Source organism: Amphiura filiformis, chromosome 16, assembly GCF_039555335.1.
Source record: "Amphiura filiformis chromosome 16, Afil_fr2py, whole genome shotgun sequence".
NCBI classification, from domain to species: domain Eukaryota; kingdom Metazoa; phylum Echinodermata; class Ophiuroidea; order Amphilepidida; family Amphiuridae; genus Amphiura; species Amphiura filiformis.
The window spans coordinates 16,266,383-16,289,039 of record NC_092643.1 but is presented as its reverse complement, the minus strand read 5'-3'; the positions used below and the strand labels follow the sequence as shown (position 1 = coordinate 16,289,039).

General features: G+C 36.6%; 1 protein-coding gene across 2 annotated transcripts in view; it reads left to right on the top strand.

Moving 5' to 3' along the window:
• The window catches only part of LOC140135637 (carbonic anhydrase-like), a 38,509-nt gene that overhangs the window by 3,937 nt on the left and 11,915 nt on the right, over nucleotides 1-22,657 (top strand). The window contains exons 2-3 of one of the 2 annotated variants that reach the window (XM_072157210.1): nucleotides 290-478; nucleotides 3,879-3,944. In XM_072157210.1, the coding sequence (XP_072013311.1) occupies nucleotides 290-478; nucleotides 3,879-3,944 (255 nt within the window). The remainder of the gene's footprint in view (nucleotides 1-289; nucleotides 479-3,878; nucleotides 3,945-22,657) is intronic. The other variant, XM_072157211.1, reaches the window with a different exon arrangement.

Genomic DNA, 22,657 nt, shown 5'->3' with positions numbered 1-22,657 from the left:
AATTTTTGATTTCTATTGTTAAAGTTGCGTTAAGAAACAATTTTATGAAAATATGTGTACAACATATGTAAAAAATGTTATGAATAGTAATATAACATTCTTGGCAAACATTTTTTGCAAAATATTTTTTCAACATTAGGCCTATGTTAGAATGTTTTGCCGCAAGTTTTCCAAAATGTTTTTTAATGTTATTTAAACGTTTTATACCAAATATGTGCAACATTTAAACGTTTTCTGTGTTTGCTGGGATATATTATTATCACTATATCATCCATGTTCTTCATTTCAGGACCTGCAAGCTGGGCTAAGAATTATGAAGCTGCTGGTGGTAAACGTCAATCTCCAATCAACATAGATACCAAAGTAACTAAACCCAATTCATTTCCAGACCTAGCTATTCAATACGATCCGTCCAGATGTACTAAAATAGTTAACAATGGTCACACGTTTACAGTAGAAGTCACTGAGAGGAGCACAAGTAAGATCCTATTTATATATTAAATATACTGCGTATCTTTATGAATTTGTATAAATTGGGGAAATAAATTCGCATCGTGCCGAATGAGGTGTCATAAATCACGTGACAATACGCAGAATAAAATTCTCCATAACGACCACTTATTTGGTATAGTTCTAGTGTCTAGGAAACCCCATCAGAGCAGTTCTTCCGAGGTGATCCAAACCTGCCTGGTTATCGAATTAATCAGTGACAAGGTTTTCTCTGAATTTGACAGGTGCTAATTGATGTTTCAATGTTATTGCAACAATTAGAACCTGTTAAATTTAGAGATAATCTGATTAATTTGTTAACCAGGCAGGTTTTGTTTACCCCAGAAGAACTGCTCTGGCGAGGCTTCCTCTTTATAAAGCCATCATGATAATTTGCTCTTTCAAACTCTTATACTTCCATCACGTCTTTAGTCAACGAATCAATCAAAACGTGGTAGAAATTTAAGAATTTGAAAGCGCAATCAGCAGGTGGAATACGTGTAGAGACGGTTGAACGCGGGGGAGGGGGGGGGGGGCACTCGAATATGAAAGTGATGTACCTGTGCCCACCAACGTATGAAAGGGGTCTATCGGTGTAGAAATTTTTAGAAAAAAGGGGATCATTCGGCAACGTCAAAAATGGGGTGATTTTGTATGTGAGCGCCCAAAATTTCACATCCTTGACAATCAAAAATAGCTTTTTACCCAATTTTACAGTACAAAATAGACAAAACTCGTTCATTTTGCTGAAAATGCGCACATAGCGCGTTGAAATTTCAATTTTGAGGACTAATTGTTCAAAAAAAGGCGGTCATTCAGTGTAGGCTGTTGAAAAAACTAAGGTCATTGGGTGTAGGATTTGCCAAAAATATTGGGGTCATTTCATGGGCACATAACGTTTGTCAATATATAATGGGATTCCCCCCCCCCCCCGGGCCCGGACCTTCCATGATCACTTAATTATATGAAAATGACAATTTTTAACATTCAGAATATGTACTTCGACGACAAAATCTCGTGGTTTAAATAAATTATCATGTTTTTATCATGTTATTAGTGTAGCATTTTCTGATAATTGTTTATATATATTAAATTGTATTTGCATATATTTGATGCTTGTTTGTTGCATAGTGTTTTTGGTGTTTTTTTTGTTTTTTGCCTTTTTTTTCAGTTCTAGTCTCATGGCAATTAGTCATGGTCACTAGGCATGGTAAAAAGCAAAGTGACAATAATAAGAAATATGCGGTACTATAGTTTGATCAGCTCGTAATCGGCGGGCCTTATAACATCGCGGATTAATATCAATATATTTTATTTGAAGAATTGTCTTGTGTCATCTCGCCAGAAGTATTACAAATTATTATTTGAAGTCCTATACTTTGTCTTCTTTCTTTAACACGCAAAATATTGACCAGACATGCAGATCAACTATATCACTCTTAACGTGGTTCTACTTTTCGGCGTAGTGGTAAAAGCCTAATGATTCCCGCCGATTACGAGCTGATCAAAGTATATGTGGGAAATTGGTTTCTTGTGGAATATGAGGATTATTTCCCTGGTGAAGTAATGGGAGTCGGTGATGAAAACTGTGTTTCAGTGATGCACTCTGCTGGAAAGAACTGTCCTAAACATGACAAAACATTTTATTTCAGCAATCAGATTATTATTATTATTAGGAAACTTGTGAGAACCAGTGATAGCGAACCTTCACATACGCTGCAATTTTTTTTTTTTTTTTTGATCTGCAGAGCAACTAAAAAATGCTTTACTGTTTTGATCTGCAGATGATGTGAAACTGATCAATGCTGATACTGAATTTGTAACTTTACAACTGAAATCAACATTCAACAATATGAATGGGAGGAAAAGCCGACGATTATTTGGAAATTTTGACCTTTCGCATTAAAGATATACATTTTTTCCCAAAAAGACTTAAAAGGTTATGGTGGTTTTTTGTGTGTGTGTTTTGGGGTTTTTTTGGGGTTTTTTCTTTTTTTTTTGGGGGAGGAACATGTGTAAGCCTGTCTTCAATACGAAAGGTCAACATTTTCAATTGATCGTCGGCCTTTCCTCCCAGTTATACTATTCCAGCTCCAGTGACACCTCACTGGACCTTTGGATGTATTGTAAAAAATACTAAAACATTCAATATGAGTGACAGGGCTCTGCTAGTTTTAATGCCTCTTAAGTGAACTTAAGGCTATTGTACCCAGGACAATATAAATATCTACCAAAAAGTAATTACCCCCTTTATTATGAGATGATAACTCAAAATCTATACATCAAGTTTTAAAACCGAAATAACAAAAGGAAACCCAGTTTTGTTTTGCAAATTTTGATGCTTCATTTGTCTTAAAAGCCCAAATTTGTTGCCATGGTGACCCTTTGAATGAAAATATGCCTATTCAAAAGTTGAACCAAAACCCCGGGGGAGCCACTCCCATTGTGGCCTGTACACCGTCCGCGATAATAAAAACGCGTAAAAGGGTAGTTTTTCGTGGGTAGGCACGGTACGCGCATATCAAATATTTAAACTGTGCATTAAGCTTTTGATCACCATCGTGTTACGAAAAATGTACATATGTACATTTCGTACCTACTAGGTGTTAAGTTGAGTAAATAATCTTATTTCCAATATTCAGTAATCTTGTTTATTTATTAGACAAGACACCTTCATAATCTGACTTACATTATATCACAATAGTGGAATTATTTGGTTTACGAATTATTTGCGGATTATCATGATTATAGTATGATAAGGATAGTTCACTGAGCATTAGTCAAGATAATCGCACGAGACCGTATACAGTTATTGCAAATAGCTCGAGTCGGAGCACTTCTGCGAAGTAATTATCCTGCATAAACCTATCGAGTGCATCAGATATAATAATCAGATAATGCATTGTTTAGCGTGCAGGGTTTATTTAATAGGGGCTATGATAAAATATAACGCACGGGAGAAGAATTCATAACGGCCGGTGAATAGAAATGGGCACTAGGAGTTTATTTAGGGATACGAGTATTGTATTTGAGAAGCAAAATGTTATGTGTGAGTCCGAGAAACGTAGGTGGTGGGTGTCCAGGGGGAAGCCGGGGACCCATCCCACAGAAAATTTTCAGCGAGAAAACTTGGTTTGTTTTAACCTGGAGAAGTGTCCTTAAAATGACCAAAAATGGCTTAAAAATTGGCAATATGGGGACGAACATATGGCTTTGCCCCCCTCACACTAAAATCCTGGGGCTACGCTACTGTGGGTAAGGTCACGCATTACCTTTTTACGTTTGGGACATAGTGTTACTTGTGAAGGATATAATTATATATTGTTAACGCAGTTAATTGAAACTTGCGTTCTTAACAATTGTTTTTGACTCAATCATTTTTTTAACAGATATAGCAGTGAATAACAATGCATCGACATCGAATAACAATGACGAAGTCAACAAGCCATCGACTGGTATGTTTTACACTGAAAAGGGTGTTACACACAATACTCGTAGCCATCCATATAGGTTTACATTACATAATTGTGTGAGATAAGGCATGTTTGGAAAAACACGTAAACGTCATCTTTCTAAACACCCTTCAGTGTTCAACTACAAACAGCAAAATAATTAAGGTACCGGTTATTTTCGCCCATTATGTGATGCGATCAAGCAAAATCAGTCGGAACTCGGAAATATTGATTTTGAGATATAGCCAAACAAAGGAAAATATTTGATGCGATCAAGCAAAATCAGTCGGAACTCGGAAATATTGATTTTGAGATATAGCCAAACAAAGGAAAATATTTCCTTTTGTTTCCTGTTGTTTTGGAAACTCTTTAATTGCTCATTATCTTTGGAACTGGTTGTTCAATTTTAATGGGGTTTTCTGCGAAATCCAGCTTTGTAAATGCTTTTTACTATCCTGTATGTAAGGAACTGAACATTTAATATTTCCGAGTTCCGACTGATTTTGCTTGATAGCGTCACATATATCTTAAACAAAGACATATGTCATAATAAGAACCAGCAGCCAATATCTGCATCTTTTAGCTCATTCGTTGAAATCGCTCAAGAAAATAAAGACACGGTGATCAGAAATTCCAAGGAGGATGCAAATTCAAATGTTGCCGATTGCTCCATAGCATGGATACCTTATTGCTTTGTAGCGCCGTGCCGTGCTTTCTGTTTAGAATACACGATATACTGAATTGATTCTTGGATACGAATCCAAAAGGCAAAAAGCCGAGTGAATTCGTAGCAAGAATCATCAGTTTTAAGTGTTTTAGCTGATGGTTTTAATTTTGACATATTTGTTATTGTTTATGATACAATACTGTAAAGATTCGCCTAATGGCGCTATGGGCTGTCTTGACCTAACTGGAATTTTACGCACAATCTAAAAGTGCCCTATCGTATAAATCCCACCAGCAAATAAGGGCACGTACCCTTAATTTTTGTTGGGATTTTCAGAGGAGGGCGCTCTCTATTTGCACAGCAAATTTACCCGAAGGTGAAGTAGCCCATCATGTGCGCCATTAGGCGAACCTTTACGGTATTATACAGGGGTGAACAAAACTGGCACCTTAATTATTTTGCCGTCTGTGACGTACGCATTCATCATTAACTCGGCAAGTTTTCATTTCAATAAACGATAATCATGTACTAACATATTGCTCGTTTGCTAATATTATCTCTCATCAGTATTATTGGCACAGTCTACTCATCATATATTTGGCCATGTTCATGCTCATTGGTGGGTTGGGACATTTTTTTTGGTCATTTTTCAAGTCATGCATAATTGCTGAAATCTATAAGATAACGCTGACGAAATTTCGGTCAGGCACAAGTGACCTGGTCGTGAAGGGGGTCGCTGGTCGGGGGCATTGTTACAGGACAGGCAAGTGTAGCAAACAATCGGGCTTATTATCCTGATCGAGTCATCTGGCCCGTCTTTTATGACTCATCTGGCCCGTCTTTACCAGATGGGCCACGGGAAGAACGGGTAAGATTTTTTTTGGGGGGGGAGGGGGGTTGGAACCAAGACCTCTCGCACCGAAGTCAAAGACCTTAACCAGTGTGCGCCGCTGTTCCTCGCTGCTCTTTTCCTTCCATATCGTATTTACATATATTTAATTGGCTTTCGTCTGTCGATAATTATGAATAAAAAATATTAATTGAAAAATTACTAAATCCAAAACAATAATATTTGTCGTTGACACCTGGTACGTACATGCCAAGGGTATGGTACATGTTCATTGTTATGGGGTGTTATTTTTTACATTTTCATTGTTATGATTATTTCAGCGATCTGATAGTTTAGGGATGATAGCCCTGTCTTGTGCAGATCTAAAAGCACTTAGGCCTATACTTGACACTCATTAAAAATAAATTGAAAGCTTGAAGTCTTGAGTACACAATTTAATGGATTTGTCAAGCAAAAATGTTTGAAGTAATTTGAAAAAACAAGTTAATTACACTTATTTATGTATGCGACGGATGTAGAGTACTGCCCATTCGGTTGGCTTTAGCCCTATTCTGTCGGTCCGTGTCACGTCACTTCCGGTTGATGATGTTCGAGTGAAAACAAGTCCCTGATTCGATTTTTGTTGATGATTTCTGTCATTGGTGTTATGTAAATTTCGATCGCAAATAGTCAGTGGAATCAAACAACCGTTTCTAAGTCTTAAGAGTGAAATAAACTTACTTGATTTACCGTTTATATACTGACAAACTTAAAATTAAATTCCATGGTCGAGTGTCGTTTTTTTCCGAAATTGAATGCCACTCCAGCAACATCGCTATGTAGCCTCCTTCACAGCCGGTTTCTGTTGTTCACAACAAACCGTGCACCACATGCAGTTTGGGCCTGAGACTAGAGATAGCCCGGATGTTCGACCGACAGAATATACTCGTTTTGATTTTGATCAATATCTATTTTTAAAATACAATTTATATACATGTCAGCATGAGAGTTCAAACGGGAATTCCTGGTTTGGTTTTGTTTCCTCGTTTATAATTTAGCCCCTTTTAGAACATTTTAGCAAGATTTTACACTGTATTTCCTGTTTATTTTTTTAGAATTTTACTTTTTTTTAAATTGAATTGTTTCAATATAGGTAATATAATTCTACACAGTCACTAGTCATTCACAATAGCAAATGAATAGGTTGATTTGATTTGTGAATGCTTGCTAATTAAAAAGAGATGTTTTCTGCCATTCATAATTTCATAATAGTTGATATTCTATAAATAACTTAATTGCTTTTCATTTGCTTGTGATGAAATAATGGCTTCCAAAACAAATCATTTGCCATGAAAGTATGACTTCTTTTAAACAACGAGATTTACTGAGAATACAATCTCTGAGAAAAAGTGAAAAAATAGCTCATGTGTGTGCTTTGTTTAGTAAAAATACATCGGTTAGTCATAGGTGACAATGTTTTTCCTGCACATTAGAGAATGAATTTGGAGAAAACCTTCTGAGAATTACAAACACTCGTTGAGCAGCAAGACCTTCCCTCTAAGCTTTTAATCCGATAAGCTGATTATCTATTTGTTTTCATGAATTGGAAGACATTCTTTGATGTACTGAGCTCAATCATCTGAAATTACTGGAGCGTGAGCCACCCAGGCTGGTGGCTCAGCATAGTATTTTATTAACAGAAGGTTTTCTCCAAATTCGTTTCCTAATGATTTTGCTAATCTGAACTAGACATTTGAGTAGCCTACATACGATCATTCGATGTAAAAGATATAGGCCGAATAATGTATTTCAGTCTACATTCAGCTGAATTTGAACTCTGATACGATTTGAAAACCAGGGCACTCCGATGAACTGTCGATGAACCATCATGATTGCATTGTGTTTAACGCGCATGAGCTGAACATGAACGCATGGGTTGTGGAAATGAGGTATATAACACAGTGTGTTCAGGGGGGGGGCACACCTTTTTCTGAAATGTGGTATCGAAGATCAACATCGGCCTACTAAATGAGTAATCCGACAAAAGGAATCATTTGGAGCAAACCAGATATAACTGGTTTAAAACCAGGTTTAAATAAATTAGTAAATTATTGAAAGTATCTTTACCCAAATCCAGAACTAGAAATACAGTGTGTCCCAATAAAAATTACCAGATCTCCAAATTTAAGAAGGAACTTGCATCACAAAATGATGTTTCCTGATCAGTGCAAAGTGCATAAGTTGATTCGGTTCAGCGGTTCAAAGTTGATTATTATGTCGTCATAATGCAGTTCGTTCCAAGTTCCTACTCGCTCATTCGGATCAGACTGTTTGATGACGCATAGCCCCCCCTCTTTTTATTATTTTTTTTATCTCGGTACCGCCCTGTAAATAATATGAACTGGAGGAATGACTGGTTACCAACAGTTAACAAATTGTAGAAAAGTGTCTTTAATGGGACAGGGGGAACTTGTAATGCCGCCCACCTTTTGGCAAAATGACAATTTTTTTGTTCTTTTGATAATTGTCTATTTTTCGGGTTTGGAGTGTCCCTGGACCTAGAGTTAAATGCTGGGATCATTCATGGTTGACCCAAAAAAAACATGTTAGTATTTTTAATATGCAAAGTGATAATGTTAATGATTTCAAAATGCATTGAATTTGTATCCATTTTGAAATCATTAATAAAGTGTGACATGAACACAAATGATCACTTGGCATATTAACGCGGCTGTGTACTCCAGCCATTGTTTCTTTCTCAAAATTGAGTTTTTGTGGCGCCCTCTACGGAGGCGCCACAATATAGGCATGACTCACACCACATTTCGCCATAATACATTCTAGAAACGCTTGCTGTTAGAATAAGAAAAATTTTAATGCTAATTTATTGCACATTCTAGGGAAGCGTGGTTACCTTTTAAAATAACCGAGTGAGAGGGTTTTCAAGAAAATATTTTTCCTGTCAAAACTGAAGCATCCTCTGTATAAAAGAAAATATGAATATTAACTGCACATCATATATAACGATTCGTGATACCCAATTGTGGCACATTTGATGTCGTTTAAGAAGCAGAGAATTTTATTTCAATTTTATATACGCCAAAATATTTTTTTTTTTGAGCAAAAATAAGGATAGAAAAAACGTTGAAAATCCTATGTGAATATTACATTAGACCCGGCAAAAGATTACTGTTTCGTTTTTATGGTAATCTAATCTTTTATTTCCTGAAAAAACATTTGGGGTCTAAAATGGAATTTTTATGTAATTGATAAAACATCGAACGTGTATACAAGAAAATGGTAGGTTTTCCTCTATAGTATTTTACTGACCATGGAAATGTACTGAGACACAAGCACGTGTCAAAATCGATATAATGTATTGTCCATACAGACGCCCAGTTATCACTGTTTCTTATTGGATTTTTTTGTATAAAACACGCAGTTAACTTAATTGAGCGCTAATAATACACATAAATGTTTTTAGGCAAATAAAATTCCAAAATATGGTACGTTTTCTGCCTTTGCTTGTCACGTGGTAGGCCTATGTTGAAGTTGCGATTATACCTTCAAATAAGTTTCAAATGAATTCCAAGAAGACAAATGGCCGAGTGGTCTAAGGCACTGGGTTCATAGTGTATCCAAAGCAGTCCGCCGCCGCCGTGAGTTCGAACCCCGCCTCCGCCAAACTTTAGTGAAGTAAAATTAAAATTGAAATTTTACTTTAAAAAAATTTCATTTTGGGGAAATGTGACTGGCAGAATTTATGTATGGCGTGGAGTGGTGTGGGCATGACTTTGTGAACGGCTTCTAATTTCACTCTTGCTAGATTGACTTCGCAATTGTTTTGCTAAAATTATGCCCAGCTCAGAAATAAAACCACAATTTGCTTGGATTTTATTTTATTATTGTTTTCTGATATGCACGGGATAAAATGGTGAGCGTATATTCTTTGTTTAAAATACAAAATTAGGATTTATAAAAACACCAAATAAATCCTGACCTTTGTATGCGTTCAACCAGTTTACCGTGTGCCTTAGAACCCGATAGACGGTGACATTTGACCATACACTAGGATCCACAACATGCTCATCTATCATGGGAACAGTTCTTAAACCCTAATACATTTGTACATTCATCCTTTGTACACAAACTCATACTCTGCAACTTGAGGTCAAATTTTGCACTATGATTATGTAATTGAGGTTATTGGACTATGCCATTGGGATGAGACTCTTGTGGTCCATAGTGATAAGATCAATTAACGAGGCATCTTAAACTGATGGCTTTTGTTTGCTAATTACCATAGAATCTATATAGCGGTTACTCCATGATTGGATTAAGTAAATAACTAAATCCTGTTATCTACCCAGCAATGTTTGCTTATCTTAATAATTATAACAAACTGTAGTGTACTAAATGGCACAAGACAGAAAAGGCAAACAGACAGAAATTTAAAGTTTTAAATTAGAGAGTTGACAGGAAGTTGTAAGAGTTAAATTGTTATGGATATGATTGCTGTAAGCGCGAAAATGTTGAATGTCAGATCAAAGTCATCCGAGGTGAATTAAGCAATGTCAATCACAAATTGTTACAGGTCATTTGAGGTGGACTAAGTTTATATTTGGATTGTCAGAACACCTTCCCCAATCAAACACATTTCTCTGGCATTTGATCATCTTCTACTCTTCCCTAGAAAAATCATTATAATACCAAATCTACACACCATGGAATTCACCATATCACGTCCAAGTTCACATTGGGCGCCACATTCCTTTTTAAAGGAATTTTTTATTATGATATGTTTGTACCTTGTTATGTTTTTGCTGAACCATGAAATGGTATCAGCCTATAACAGTGTATGTTACTAGGTTACTAACTAACCTTTTGGTCTGAAATGGACATAACTTTCAATGCCACGAAGGTATGAACCCCCAGTGATGTCAAATGAAAGAGGAAGGAGTAAAGAATATAATTAAAATATTTCCTAACATCAGAGGTCATCCAAGGGGTCACAGGGGTCAAAAAAGGTCATTTGAACCGAAAATGCTCCAATTGAGCTGAAATTCATATGCAATGATCCTTATGGCATTCTAAACATGTTTAAAATATTTTAATATTCATTTTTAAAGGTCATTAAGGGGTCATAAAGGGGTCAAAGGTCAAGTTTTCAAAAAATGCTCCAATTGAGCTGATATTTAAATGCAATGATCTTTATGACATTCTAAACATGTTTAAAATATTTTAAAATTCATTTAAGGCCATTAAGGGGTCAATACAGGGGTCAAAGGTCAAGTTTTCAAAATAGTCCAATTGAGCTTACATTTAAATGCAATGCTCCTTATGACATTCTAAACATGTTTAAAATATTTTAAAATTCATTTAAGGTCATTGAGTGGTCATAAAGGGGTCAAAGGTCAAGTTTTCAAAATGCTCCAATTGAGCTGAAATTTAAATGCAATGATCCTTCTGACATTCTAAACATGTTTAAAATATTTTCATTAAGGTCATTAAGGGGTCATAAAGGGTTGATATATACATGTACCACAATATACTGCCAAAGCCCCATGGTTCAGCTATGGTGCGGTAATCGCTCTAGTTTATAAATACAAGGAATGAAAATCCAGATTTGTAAACTCCAACTGCAATATTTTAAGGATTTTATTTCACTATTCCACTCGTGTTTGAAATTGAAAAGGAAAGAAAATCTTTGTTGTACCAGCAAGGTACACGCGCGCAACAACTCATCGCGTTGCGTATCGCGCAATTTGTTAACGCACAAATACGCGACGCATACGCGACGCTTATCTGCATGCGCGGCGCATCTTATGGAAACACCACGGAAGCACTGATTTCACAAAAACCTAGTGGTCAAATGGCTCCGTTTTAGCTGATAAAATGTGGGTTTTTTCAAGTTCTTTCCCCCGATTTAAATATCAAGTTATGAATGGATTTCGCTCAAACTTCTCAAGGGGCTGTGGATTTCCCCGATGTTCACGTAATATAAGTTACAAAAACGAAAACTGTCGCATTTTCCTGTGAGATTCGATGAAAGTGCAAAATGTGACCACTTTAAACTTCAACGGCCATTATTTCAATGTTCATTTTCTCGGTAAAATGACGGTTTAGGTACACGATGACTCAATAAATACAGCATCTATAGGTAAGCAAATATGGTCATCGTAAAAAGCATGATCGACTCAAGAAACGGTTTTCTCATTTTTTTTATATTTTGGTCTATTTCCGATTTTGGGCATCATTTTGTGCAAATAGGCTTTTTTGAATTTTAAAAGTTCATTTTGATGCCTTATATGGTCAATATTTCAAAAAATAAGGCCAATATCAAAAAATAAAAAACCGTTTTTGGAATGGAGCCTCAAGATTGAGCTAAAAACAAAATAAAATATTTTGGAAAGAGTGTTTTTTTGTTATGATGTACCTAACAAATATTGCCAAAAACTCACATTTTTGTGATTTTCTTCAAAATTGTTGTTTTTACCCCAAATCTGTATTTATATTAAGATTTATTGATGTCTTGCCTTCATAAAAATGTATACTTTTATATGTTTTGCGCGAATAATTACAAAGTTATTGCACTTTTACTACATGCATGTCTGAGAGTACACAGCCACCTTAAAAACACAAACAATTTTTGTAGGTCAATCATGAATGATCCTATAGCATTTAGCTTAAATAACTTTTAAAAAAAAAAATTTGTCCATGTATTATTTGTTTAAAAATCTTCCAGAGTAGGCCTAGGTTCAATTAGTTCATTAATGTGTTTTGTATTTTAAGAAATCAGTGGTCCAGAGGGGCCTCCTAGGGATTTATAAAGTGTAGAAGCCCTGGAGCTTTGGGTGGCTTCGCCCGTCAGCCCCTCACCGGTGGCGTTGCCCCTGGACCCCACCAGGGGCCCTTTAGCGGGCCCTGGACCACTCGTTCCACTCGTTCCACTCGTTTACGCTTCGCAAAAGTTCAAGATTTTTAACCCTGTGGCATGGGGTAGGGGAGAGCGGGGAGTGTTCGCCCTAGGGGCAGGTTCACCCACCCCTTGTTTCTCAGCACTACGGCTATCGGGGAATTTGATGATGGCAAAATTAGGTGACATAGGTCATTATAAACTTCTCATATTAGCTACGCGATATATAGGGACGTGTTCATCGAACTGCAGCCAAAACAAAAAAATTACACCAAAACGTAATCTTTTCTGGCATTAATAATGTTGTATTATCATTGATACATAAATACAGGTGGTTTTAATCGAAATCTGTATTCGGAACATATGGAATTTGTCAAAGATTTAATGCAGTTATAAACTCCTTATTCGATTTGTATTTTGCATACCCTGAAGAAAATACCAAAATGTGCACAAGGGGCACGTTCGCCCTTTTGAGGATGGGGCATGTTCGCCCTATATCTTCCCCGGGCGGACTTACCCCAAACTGGAGGGCGGACCTGCCCCATCAGCGTATTATGCAAAATATTTATAATAATACCATTAAACAAGGTAAAACTACTGAAAAGCGTGTTTTTTAAAGTTATGTGGTATCAGTATTACTCATACCACCGTTTATGTCCTAATCCATAATCTCCCCGAAGTTGTAAACATGACACGTTTAAGCTCACTTTGGACCCCTACATTTTACCCTGACCCGACCCCTGCAACAAATTTAGTGACTCCCCCAGAAGAGAATGAATGCCCTGTATACTGTTGCTAAATGTTTGGATTTAATATGTTATTGTTATGCAATGTTAAACCTTTTTTTGTGATTAGGGTGAACTTACCCCCACCATATGGGCGAACCTGCCCCAATATGGGGCAAGTTCGCCACTTTGCAAAACTTTTTTGTTTGTTCTATCCTGTTGCTATTGTAAGGCCTATAGTTCTGGGATTGTGGCCGTATATAGCTAAGACATAGGGCTTTCGCATGGGCTAATCAGGTCATCCCTAACCTTAAAATTGACATCGCTAGGCTGGTCAGAAAAATATAGGGCGAACACTCCCCGCTCTCCCCTAATGTTTATAACTCTAATACCACATATAGTGAGGGAGTGAGAGCCCTAGATAGGGTGTCTGCTGGAATTAATTCCTCAATCGACAATTTTTGTACTGGTAGACGTGGCTTCAATTATTCAATCACATATCCAAAATCGACCAAAATCCACCCTGGGCAAAAATATCTACAGGCATTTGAAAATCACTATTTTACTGTAAAAATACACAAATCACGAACGTTTCCGACTATTAAGCCGCATTTACGCAAACATGGTTAACGCGTCCACGCTTACTGTTTTGTATTTGCGTTCGCGCAACAAGTGAGCGTGTTGGCGTTGCATACTGCGTAAACCAGAGCGTCACATCACACAACACACGAAGTCGGTGTCTAATTGATCGCCACCTTGTGCAATAATTTGTCGCTCGGATGACATAGTGGCGTATCACAAAAATGGCCATTTTGAGATAATCACGTTTAAAGTTTTTGCAACTTTTACCCATTTGTCATACCTGAATCAAAATGTCCCCATTTGTTGAATGAATACGAAAAAATAAATATTTAAGTAATACATTTTATGTATAAAATACATTGATGTCATTCACCAATTAATTGTAATTAGGCCTAGTCATTAAACCTATGCCTATACGTCATTATAGTATAGGCCTACTAAACGTCTAATCAATTTAGACCTTACATAGGTCTATAAAATAAGCCCATAGCCATTAACACTAATACGGCCTAAATAAATACAAACTTATCAGAACGGTCGACAAGAATGTCAAAAAGTATAGGACTTTGTTATGAAAAAGTTATTATAGGTTTACAAGCCTATATGCAATTTTCTAATGCAGTAGATTTATCGTGTTTTTATTTTGCTAATGTATAATATAACTGACGGCCAAATAGTATCTATGACTATAGGCCTACGTATTTACCTGCTGGCACACTACACGCTTATAGCCTACATGTGGTAGGCCTATCGCGTGTGTTTGATACTAATTAGGCCTATACCATAATCTATGATTATACAATAGGCCTAAATGTTGATCTGTTGATTAAAATAATTGTTGGCAATATTATCCGATATCAGTTTAATAGGTCCTTATGGTAATTTAATGTTATTTTGTTTTCGGGAAGAAATGTAAGCAAGAGTTATTAAACGTGAACACAGGGCCGTCGCTATAGACCAATATGATTGGGGGTGTACAGCATGTTTTGCCGACGGAAATATATGTGAATTGTACACCCAATTTTTTTTAGTGTGTGTGTGTGGGGGGGGGGTGTTAGCGGTCCAATTTGTTTCCGACATTTTTTTAATTAGTAACTACTATAACCATGATAACATTAACAATAGGCCTACGTTAACAACAGCACAATTTCGTAACACATTATACACATTAATCTTTTACATGACTCTGCCGACAAACACATAGCTTTGACTACATTTGCCGACAATCGCATGGTTTTGACAGCACAGTCCATTTTTGCCGACAAAATTGTGTATTGGGAGGGGGTATCACACCCCATACCCCCTTCTAGCGTCGCCCTGCGTGAACGTAGCCTATTAGGCCCTATCATATTGATTTGATTGAAATGTTATCGCTCCATGAAATTGAGTCACTGACAATCGATGGCGGTTAAAACAACCTTGCATGCTCAAATATTATTTCTAAGCGAAAGTTGACGGAACTTAGTTTAACCTATAGCTTTATAGTATTTTACTTTGGCCAATTTTGTTTGCCTATTTTTGCATTTTCTCAAAAATTATAGCGCATTAGTGGTAAGTAAGATATGTATATTATAGAGGCCAGGACTACAACTACTGTACTGAAAATTCAGCAACTCAAGGCAAGTAGTTATTGATTTATTGATCAAATATTGGTTTTCCTCATTTTTGACTGTAACTCCACAACTGTTGTCTGTGCTGAAATAAAATTTCAAGTGCAGTAGTTGTAGTCCTTGCCCCTATAATATACATATGTTACTTGTCACCAAATCGCTATTATTTTTGAGAAAAATGCAAAAATAGGCACAAAATTGGGCAGGGGTGTACTCTCTAAATGTAAAAAAGTGAAAAACTCACTCCCCAAAAGAGTGATTCACTTAGAAACCACTCAAAAATGAGTGAAATGTGTTTTTAAACTTTAAAACCACTCAAAAGAATGAAAACCACTCTAAAAGAGTGAATTTCAACTCGTTCAAGGAGTTAAATGAAGGACAACACATTTTAGAGTTGTCCTTCATTTAACTCCTTGAAAGAGTTAAAATTCACTCTTTAAGAGTGGTTTTCACTCTTTTTTGAGTGGTTTTAAAGTTAAAAAAAACGCATTTCACTCCTTTTTGAGTGCACTGAAAACGAAACTTGGGGTGACTAACTAAGGAAAAGTTAGTTAAAACAATGTCAAGTACGACTAACCTGTAACTAATACGGCTGGACTGGACTAAACTATATGTTAGTAGGTCAGGATACACTAGGGACTTAACTATCAAAATACTAGTTCAACCTTGACCTACTAATATAATAAATTAGTTCAACTAGACCTACTAGAGCTTACTAGGGACTCTACTAATATATTGGGGTGTTCTACTAATGGGCTCTACTATCAAAAACGATGTCAAGTACGACTATTTTTTTTAATAGGGCATTCTGTACTAATGTTCGACTAGTTCAGCTGACTGAACTAGTCTGTGGAACTAGCCCAATTCTAGCCTGGTAGAAGTGGTCGAAGATATGGAAACTTACGTTTTATTGACCTTTTTCCCAACCTTGTATTTTTAATAACTTACAAACATTTTTAGCATGGTTAGAATTTGAAAAACAGATTTGGCCCGTTTTTTGAGCCCTGTTTTCTACTACACACGGCATGATGAAGGTTTCCACGAATTCGGCAGCCATGGCAGCCTCAACCATGCATGCACAAACCCACGGTCCATGATCATGACATTTGTGTTCCGATTTACAATCTCATTTCAAATTCTAACGGTTTGTAAGTTATTCAAAAACAAGCTTGGGAAAAATGTCAATAAAACATACCTTTCCATTTCTTCGACCATTTCTAACGGGCTAGAATCGGGGCTAAAATGTCCATCTCAAGATGCTAGATGTGCTATGTCTACAGCTGCATGTGTGAAATGTCGTCTATAAGCTAGTAGAGACTAGCTCTACTAGCTTAATTTGTCATAAGAGTCATGTCATGTGATCAAAAGGGCGGTAAATTCAACTTTAGTACAACCCTTGGTACGGTCCACAACCATGATTCGTTCTACCAATTCGTAAAGCCAGAAAAGTTAGTTGGACCAACTTTTGCGGTGCAACTAATTTTCACTTATTAGTAAAGTACCATAATTTGGCATAGTTCGGCATGTCCGTACTAACAATTTCCCTCACTGTATGCTGTACTAGCCAAGCATACTATATGGACGTTTAGTCCGACATTAAAAACTAGTTTACCAGGGGAAACTAGTGGCCCTACTAAACAAAGCTTAGTTCAGCTTACATAATACGAGTTTTTGTTTTCAGTGTGGTCTTATACGTGAATCACTCTTTTCGGGAGTGAGATTTTCACTCTTTTACATTTAGAGAGTAGTACCCCCTTAATAGATTTATTTGTAGGCCTACAAGGACAGATTTGTAGTAGGATTGAAGTAAAAAACGATTAGATTTTTATGATTGACAAATCCAGTTTCTACTCTACTTCTTCTAGACTTTAACCATCTTGGCAGTTCATGCTTTACGAAGGGAAAAAGTGGTCAATCGGGATACGGGCTACCGGGGTACCGTACTACACGCTACCCTGATAGGCCTACGATCCACTTAAAAGAACCAAACATCATGGAAGGTTTTGTGATCAGCCTAATTAGAGGGGCCCTACCCTACCCTCCCAGACAGAACAACAAAATAACAAAGCCCTTGTCTTTTTTTCAGACATAAATTATTGTAGGCTTATACGCTAAAACAGCCCTAAGTTTATTTGTATTTGCACCAATTTTGCGATCATTTATAAGAAATAAAAAAAAGCAACTCTTCCTTTTTTGTTTGTTTTTAAAGACCCGGACTAGAGCCGAGGACGAGAGACATGTTTTTTGGTGTGTTTTTTTTAAATATTAGACCTAGTGGGCTATAGCAGGCAGCGTATAGGTGCATAATATAATAATATTATTTAGACTAATACTAATACTAAATACGACACCTTCGAAATATCTTTTAAGCTATTATGCTAAAACAGTTAGCAGCCTGGACAACCGATTCTTTAGAAATGCTTAGTCGCACTGAAAGTCGATCGATACATGTTAAAATCAGCACAACTTGGTGCTTGGATATACATTTTTTTTTACAAATCCTGGTGTTAAAATTAAGCATCAAATTGTGTCTTTTAGTGTGATATTTTTGATTTTTATAGGCCTTCAGTTCGCCCGCGAGCTTTTTACGGAATTCATTTTTTAGCGTCTCAAACTAATATAGTTTGCTAAAGAAAGATATTTCCCACCTCTGTAAAGCACATCGTGTGGGTCTATATATTATAGTTTAGTTAGAATTTCCGTTTTTATTTTACCCTTTTTCCCATCATACTCAGAAAATGTCTAACTCAGTACTTTTATCTCGAGAGCAACCAGCAGAAATAGTCGATATTTCCTTTGTTGTTTATCCAGGTCAATTTTCCATTGAAAGCAAATTGCCCGACCAGCGATTTGGTAGCCCAAATCCCCAATTGAGTGTTCTGGTTAAACATGATCAGTAGGAGCGCTATAGGCCTGGGAATTTCTTTGCTATATTGAAGTTCTAGCAACACTGTAGCCATGCCGGTATTCCTATTAAACCCATGGATATCGATCCACAATGCTAGTATTAGCCTTAGATTTCACTCGTTGATTTTGAAAAATGGTCAGCCGGCAGTTAAAATGGTGAAATGAAAACGCAAATGTGCGTTAGAAAGTTGGGAAAAATCCTTCATTAGCGAACTATCTTACTTTGAAAAGCTAAAAGGTTGATCCAAAAAAAGGCTCGCGGACAGAGTTTAAGCCTATCAAAATCGAAAATCTTACACTAAATGACTAAATTTCACGCCTAAGTTTAACACTAGAATTTGAAAAAAAATACAGTATCAAGCACTACAATTTTTCCTGACATTTACTGAAAAAATGAAAATGATTGCTTTTCATTTGGCCGAGAAAATTAATTTTACATCGAAAAGGTGCAACTAAAAATTTAGCTCATTTCAACACCAAATTCGATCGTTTGTATTGCCTCATTAAATGACTGAGTGAGCCTTGCCAAACATAAGAATCGGTTGTCCAGGCTGCTAACTGAAAATTCCCAATTAATAATCCGCAAATCTAAGCTAATCTATTGGCAAAACAACGTAAACAGTCCGCCGTCAATGAATGGCAAAATATATGCAATCAATGCTGCGAACCGTGTGTCAGCGGAAGGATAATAAATAAAATGTGAGTCAGCGCGGTAAACGGTGTATGCGCACTATACGCAAAATTTGTCGCTCATGTGTCAGCGCGTAATGCCGTCGCGATAGCCGCGTGCGACCACGCTTCGCAATTGTATTTTGATTTACGTCTTCGGAATTAAACTTGCCCAAAGTTAGAATAAGTGCAACTTTCAAGGGGTTATAAACAAATTTGCCCAAAGTAGATTTTAGCCGATTTTTGTTATACAATACTACAATATACTCTGCATCCATTGATACAAAAATCGTCGATTGAGGAATTAATTCTACCTAAACTGCCTTCACTCCCTGACTAATATACCGCTAAGCACATATACCCAAGAACCGACTTCTGACGTCAATACCTGCTCCCTGGTTATGCTCCTCTCCATGTTCAGCATTCATGTTACAACCGCCTGATGTGATATGGTTTAATATGTAGGTCACTAATACATAGGTTGAGACAGGTTTCATGCGGAATGCAATTTTATCATCAAAGGATTTCATTACCTATGTGATATTCAACACTTTTAAGCGCATTACCTTATTTGTCTGCTGCACGACCTTCTTGCGAATGTTACCGGTATCTTTAACGATGAGGAGAAAGTCCTACTCCCGGGTCCTGCTCACGTCCGAGTAAAGTGAAGCTGCAACTATTAAAAAAACATGCTTAAAAAGTCAAAACACATTCACTTAAACATGTTAAATAGGGATAATAACAGAATGGATTATAAACATGATAAAGATAAAATTCAACAAATCCAACTACCAGAAATAAAAGGTAGGCCTAGGCCTATGCCATAGGGGGGGGGGGCTATTTGGAACAAGGTAACGAAATTAACAGTTATGACTGCACTGTATGCATATTTTACGCATTACAAAAATGTAACACTAAGCCTCAATTGGCCATGTTGGCGGGAATTTAATTCAATTAACCACGTGCAAATTTAACACGTTTAAATTGCGTGACGTCATTCACGTTACGAGCGTAAACTTTATACGTGAGTGCAGAACGAAATGTGATATTCAGACGTTATCTACAATTGCGGACACATTTCGTCGTATTTATTGCTTCTCCAAGTAGTAGGGGAGAGCGGGGAGTGTTCGCCCTAGGGGCAGGTTCGCCCACCCCTTGTTTCTCAGCACTACGGCTATTGGGGAATTTGGTGATGGCAAAATTAGGTGACATAGGTCATTATAAACTTCCCATATTAACTACGCGACATATAGGGATGTGTTCATCGAACTGCAGCCAAAACAAAAAAATTACACCAAAACGTAATTTTTTCTTGCATTCGTAATGTTGTATTATCATTGATACATAAATACAGATGGTTTTAATGGATATCTGTATTGGGAACATATGGGATTTGTCAAAGATTTAATGCAGTTATGAACTCCTTATTCGATTTGTATTTTGCATACCCTGAAGAAAATATAAAAATGTGCACTAGGGGCACGTTCGCCCTTTTGAGGATGGGGCATGTTCGCCCTACATCTTCCCTGGGCGGACTTACCCCAAACTGGAGGGCGGACCTGCCCCATCAGCGTATTATGCAAAATATCGATAACTATACCATTAAACAAGGTAAAACTACTGAAAAGAATGTTTTTAAAGTTATGTGGTATCAGTATTACTCATACCACCGTTTATGTCCTAATCCATAATCTCCCCGAAGTTGTAAACATGATACGTTTAAGCTCACTTTGGACCCCTACATTTTACCCTGACCCGACCCCTGCAAACAAATTTAGTGACCCCCAGAAGAGAATGAATGCCCTGTTTACTCTTGCTAAATGTTTCCATTGAACATGTTATTGTTATGCAATGTTTAAACCTTTTTTTGTGTTTAGGGTGAACTTACCCCACCATATGGGCGAACCTGCCCCAATATGGGGCAAGTTCGCCACTTTGCAAAACTTTTTTGATTGCTCTATCCTGTTGCTATTGTAAGGCCTATAGTTCTGGAATTGTGGTCGTATATAGCTAAGACATAGGGCTTTCACATGAGCTAACCAGGTCATCCCTAACCTTAAAATTGACATCGCTAGGCTGGTCAGAAAAAAATAGGGCGAACACTCCCCGCTCTCCCCTATTCTTGTAAAACGATGATCATCCTGAACTCGATTTCTACTTTATATATTAAACTAGGCCTATAATACTTCACCCGGGATGTTTCAACTAGATCTGATGTTGTTGAATGTTAACATAAATAGTGTGTCGGGAATATTGAAAGGTGTTGAGTTATGAATAACATTCGCACGCACATCAGAAAGTAAAGTACTTATCGCGCGACAGTTTGTTGCCCAGGGTTTGTGGAACGATATAGGCCTATATTGTATCGTACATGATCACAATTTTTTTGATATAGCCTAAAGTTAAAAACATAGTATGGTTTGGTTTGCCAACGATAGACCTCCCCACGAGCATTGAAATACTATAGAAACGGGAATTATTATCGACCAACGTCATTATAGTCATTGTTTCAAACTTTTCTTCGAATTCATCATGCTACTGTGTTGCTTTATAGGCCTTCACTTAGTAATCTGGTAATCCGATTCAATTTGCTATGAATACGAAATTTATGCCAAAGGGGATCATATTGTTTTTACCATGCCATTCCGTTGGTAAACTGTTTTACTTTTCCAAAGAAAACGGCGTCAATTATACGTGCTTCCTGCATTATTAGCTCAACCAAATAGACCTACAGCGATTGATATTCAAAATATTCTAAAATGACAAAATTTTCAAAGTAGAAAATAGCTTTTATGTAAAACTCTGACTATCTGCCTCTATATTGAACCACAGCATTATGAACATGTAAGTTCGCGGGGGTGTTTATCATGTTAATGGCACCAATTAAAGGTTAATTTAACCATGTTAACCGTGCACGATATAACACATAAACACTATAGAGAAATAATTGATCGTGATTTTTTAGCTGTTTTCATCAACATTTTATTTTCGTAACACTATACTAACGCATTCATCATTGTACTAAACATTTAATTGTATAAAAGCACACAATTGAATTTTATTTATTACATTTCATTGTACTAAAGCATTTTGTTCATTATTGTACTAAAAACCCATTAATGTCAAATGGTACTTTTATACTCCATTTTGCTGAAATGAGACATCATATAAAGACCTTTGCACTATATGACTATCTAATCCTGACTATTATAGGCTTGTATTGAGCATACTAACCAACCAAACGTTTCCGTGTTATGTTCTTTTACATATAATTCTATTGTTTGGCAACCTTTGCCTATGAATTCATGTTTCGGTTATTAACATATACGAATATAAAAAACGAACAGTATCTCAGTAAAGTGAAGAAAATGTACCAAATATTGACATAAGCATTTCCTTTAATTTTTAATGTGCATGGGCTATTACCATGGTAACGTAGGTATGTACATATTATAATACACCATGATCAAATGCAACTGTCATATTTCACACAATGTTTGGTGAGAAAGCTAGAAATTCTTACTACTAATCGTTGCTATAAACAAAAATCGGAGGTTCTTTCTGCCTGTACTCTCTGTACGAGATTGAGATAAAAACCAAAATATATGTGGCAAACAAGTTACTATATTTTGCCATAATTTTAGTACTTGACATTACGATTATTGTATACCTTGACACGTGAATGAGTGACTGAATCAGAAATTGCCAAGTTGATAGTACATGATCATTATACTTAATGAACTATGGATTTATCCTCATTTACAACCATCTTTGCATTGCTGTCATTAACTCTGCCTCAATGTATTTTTGT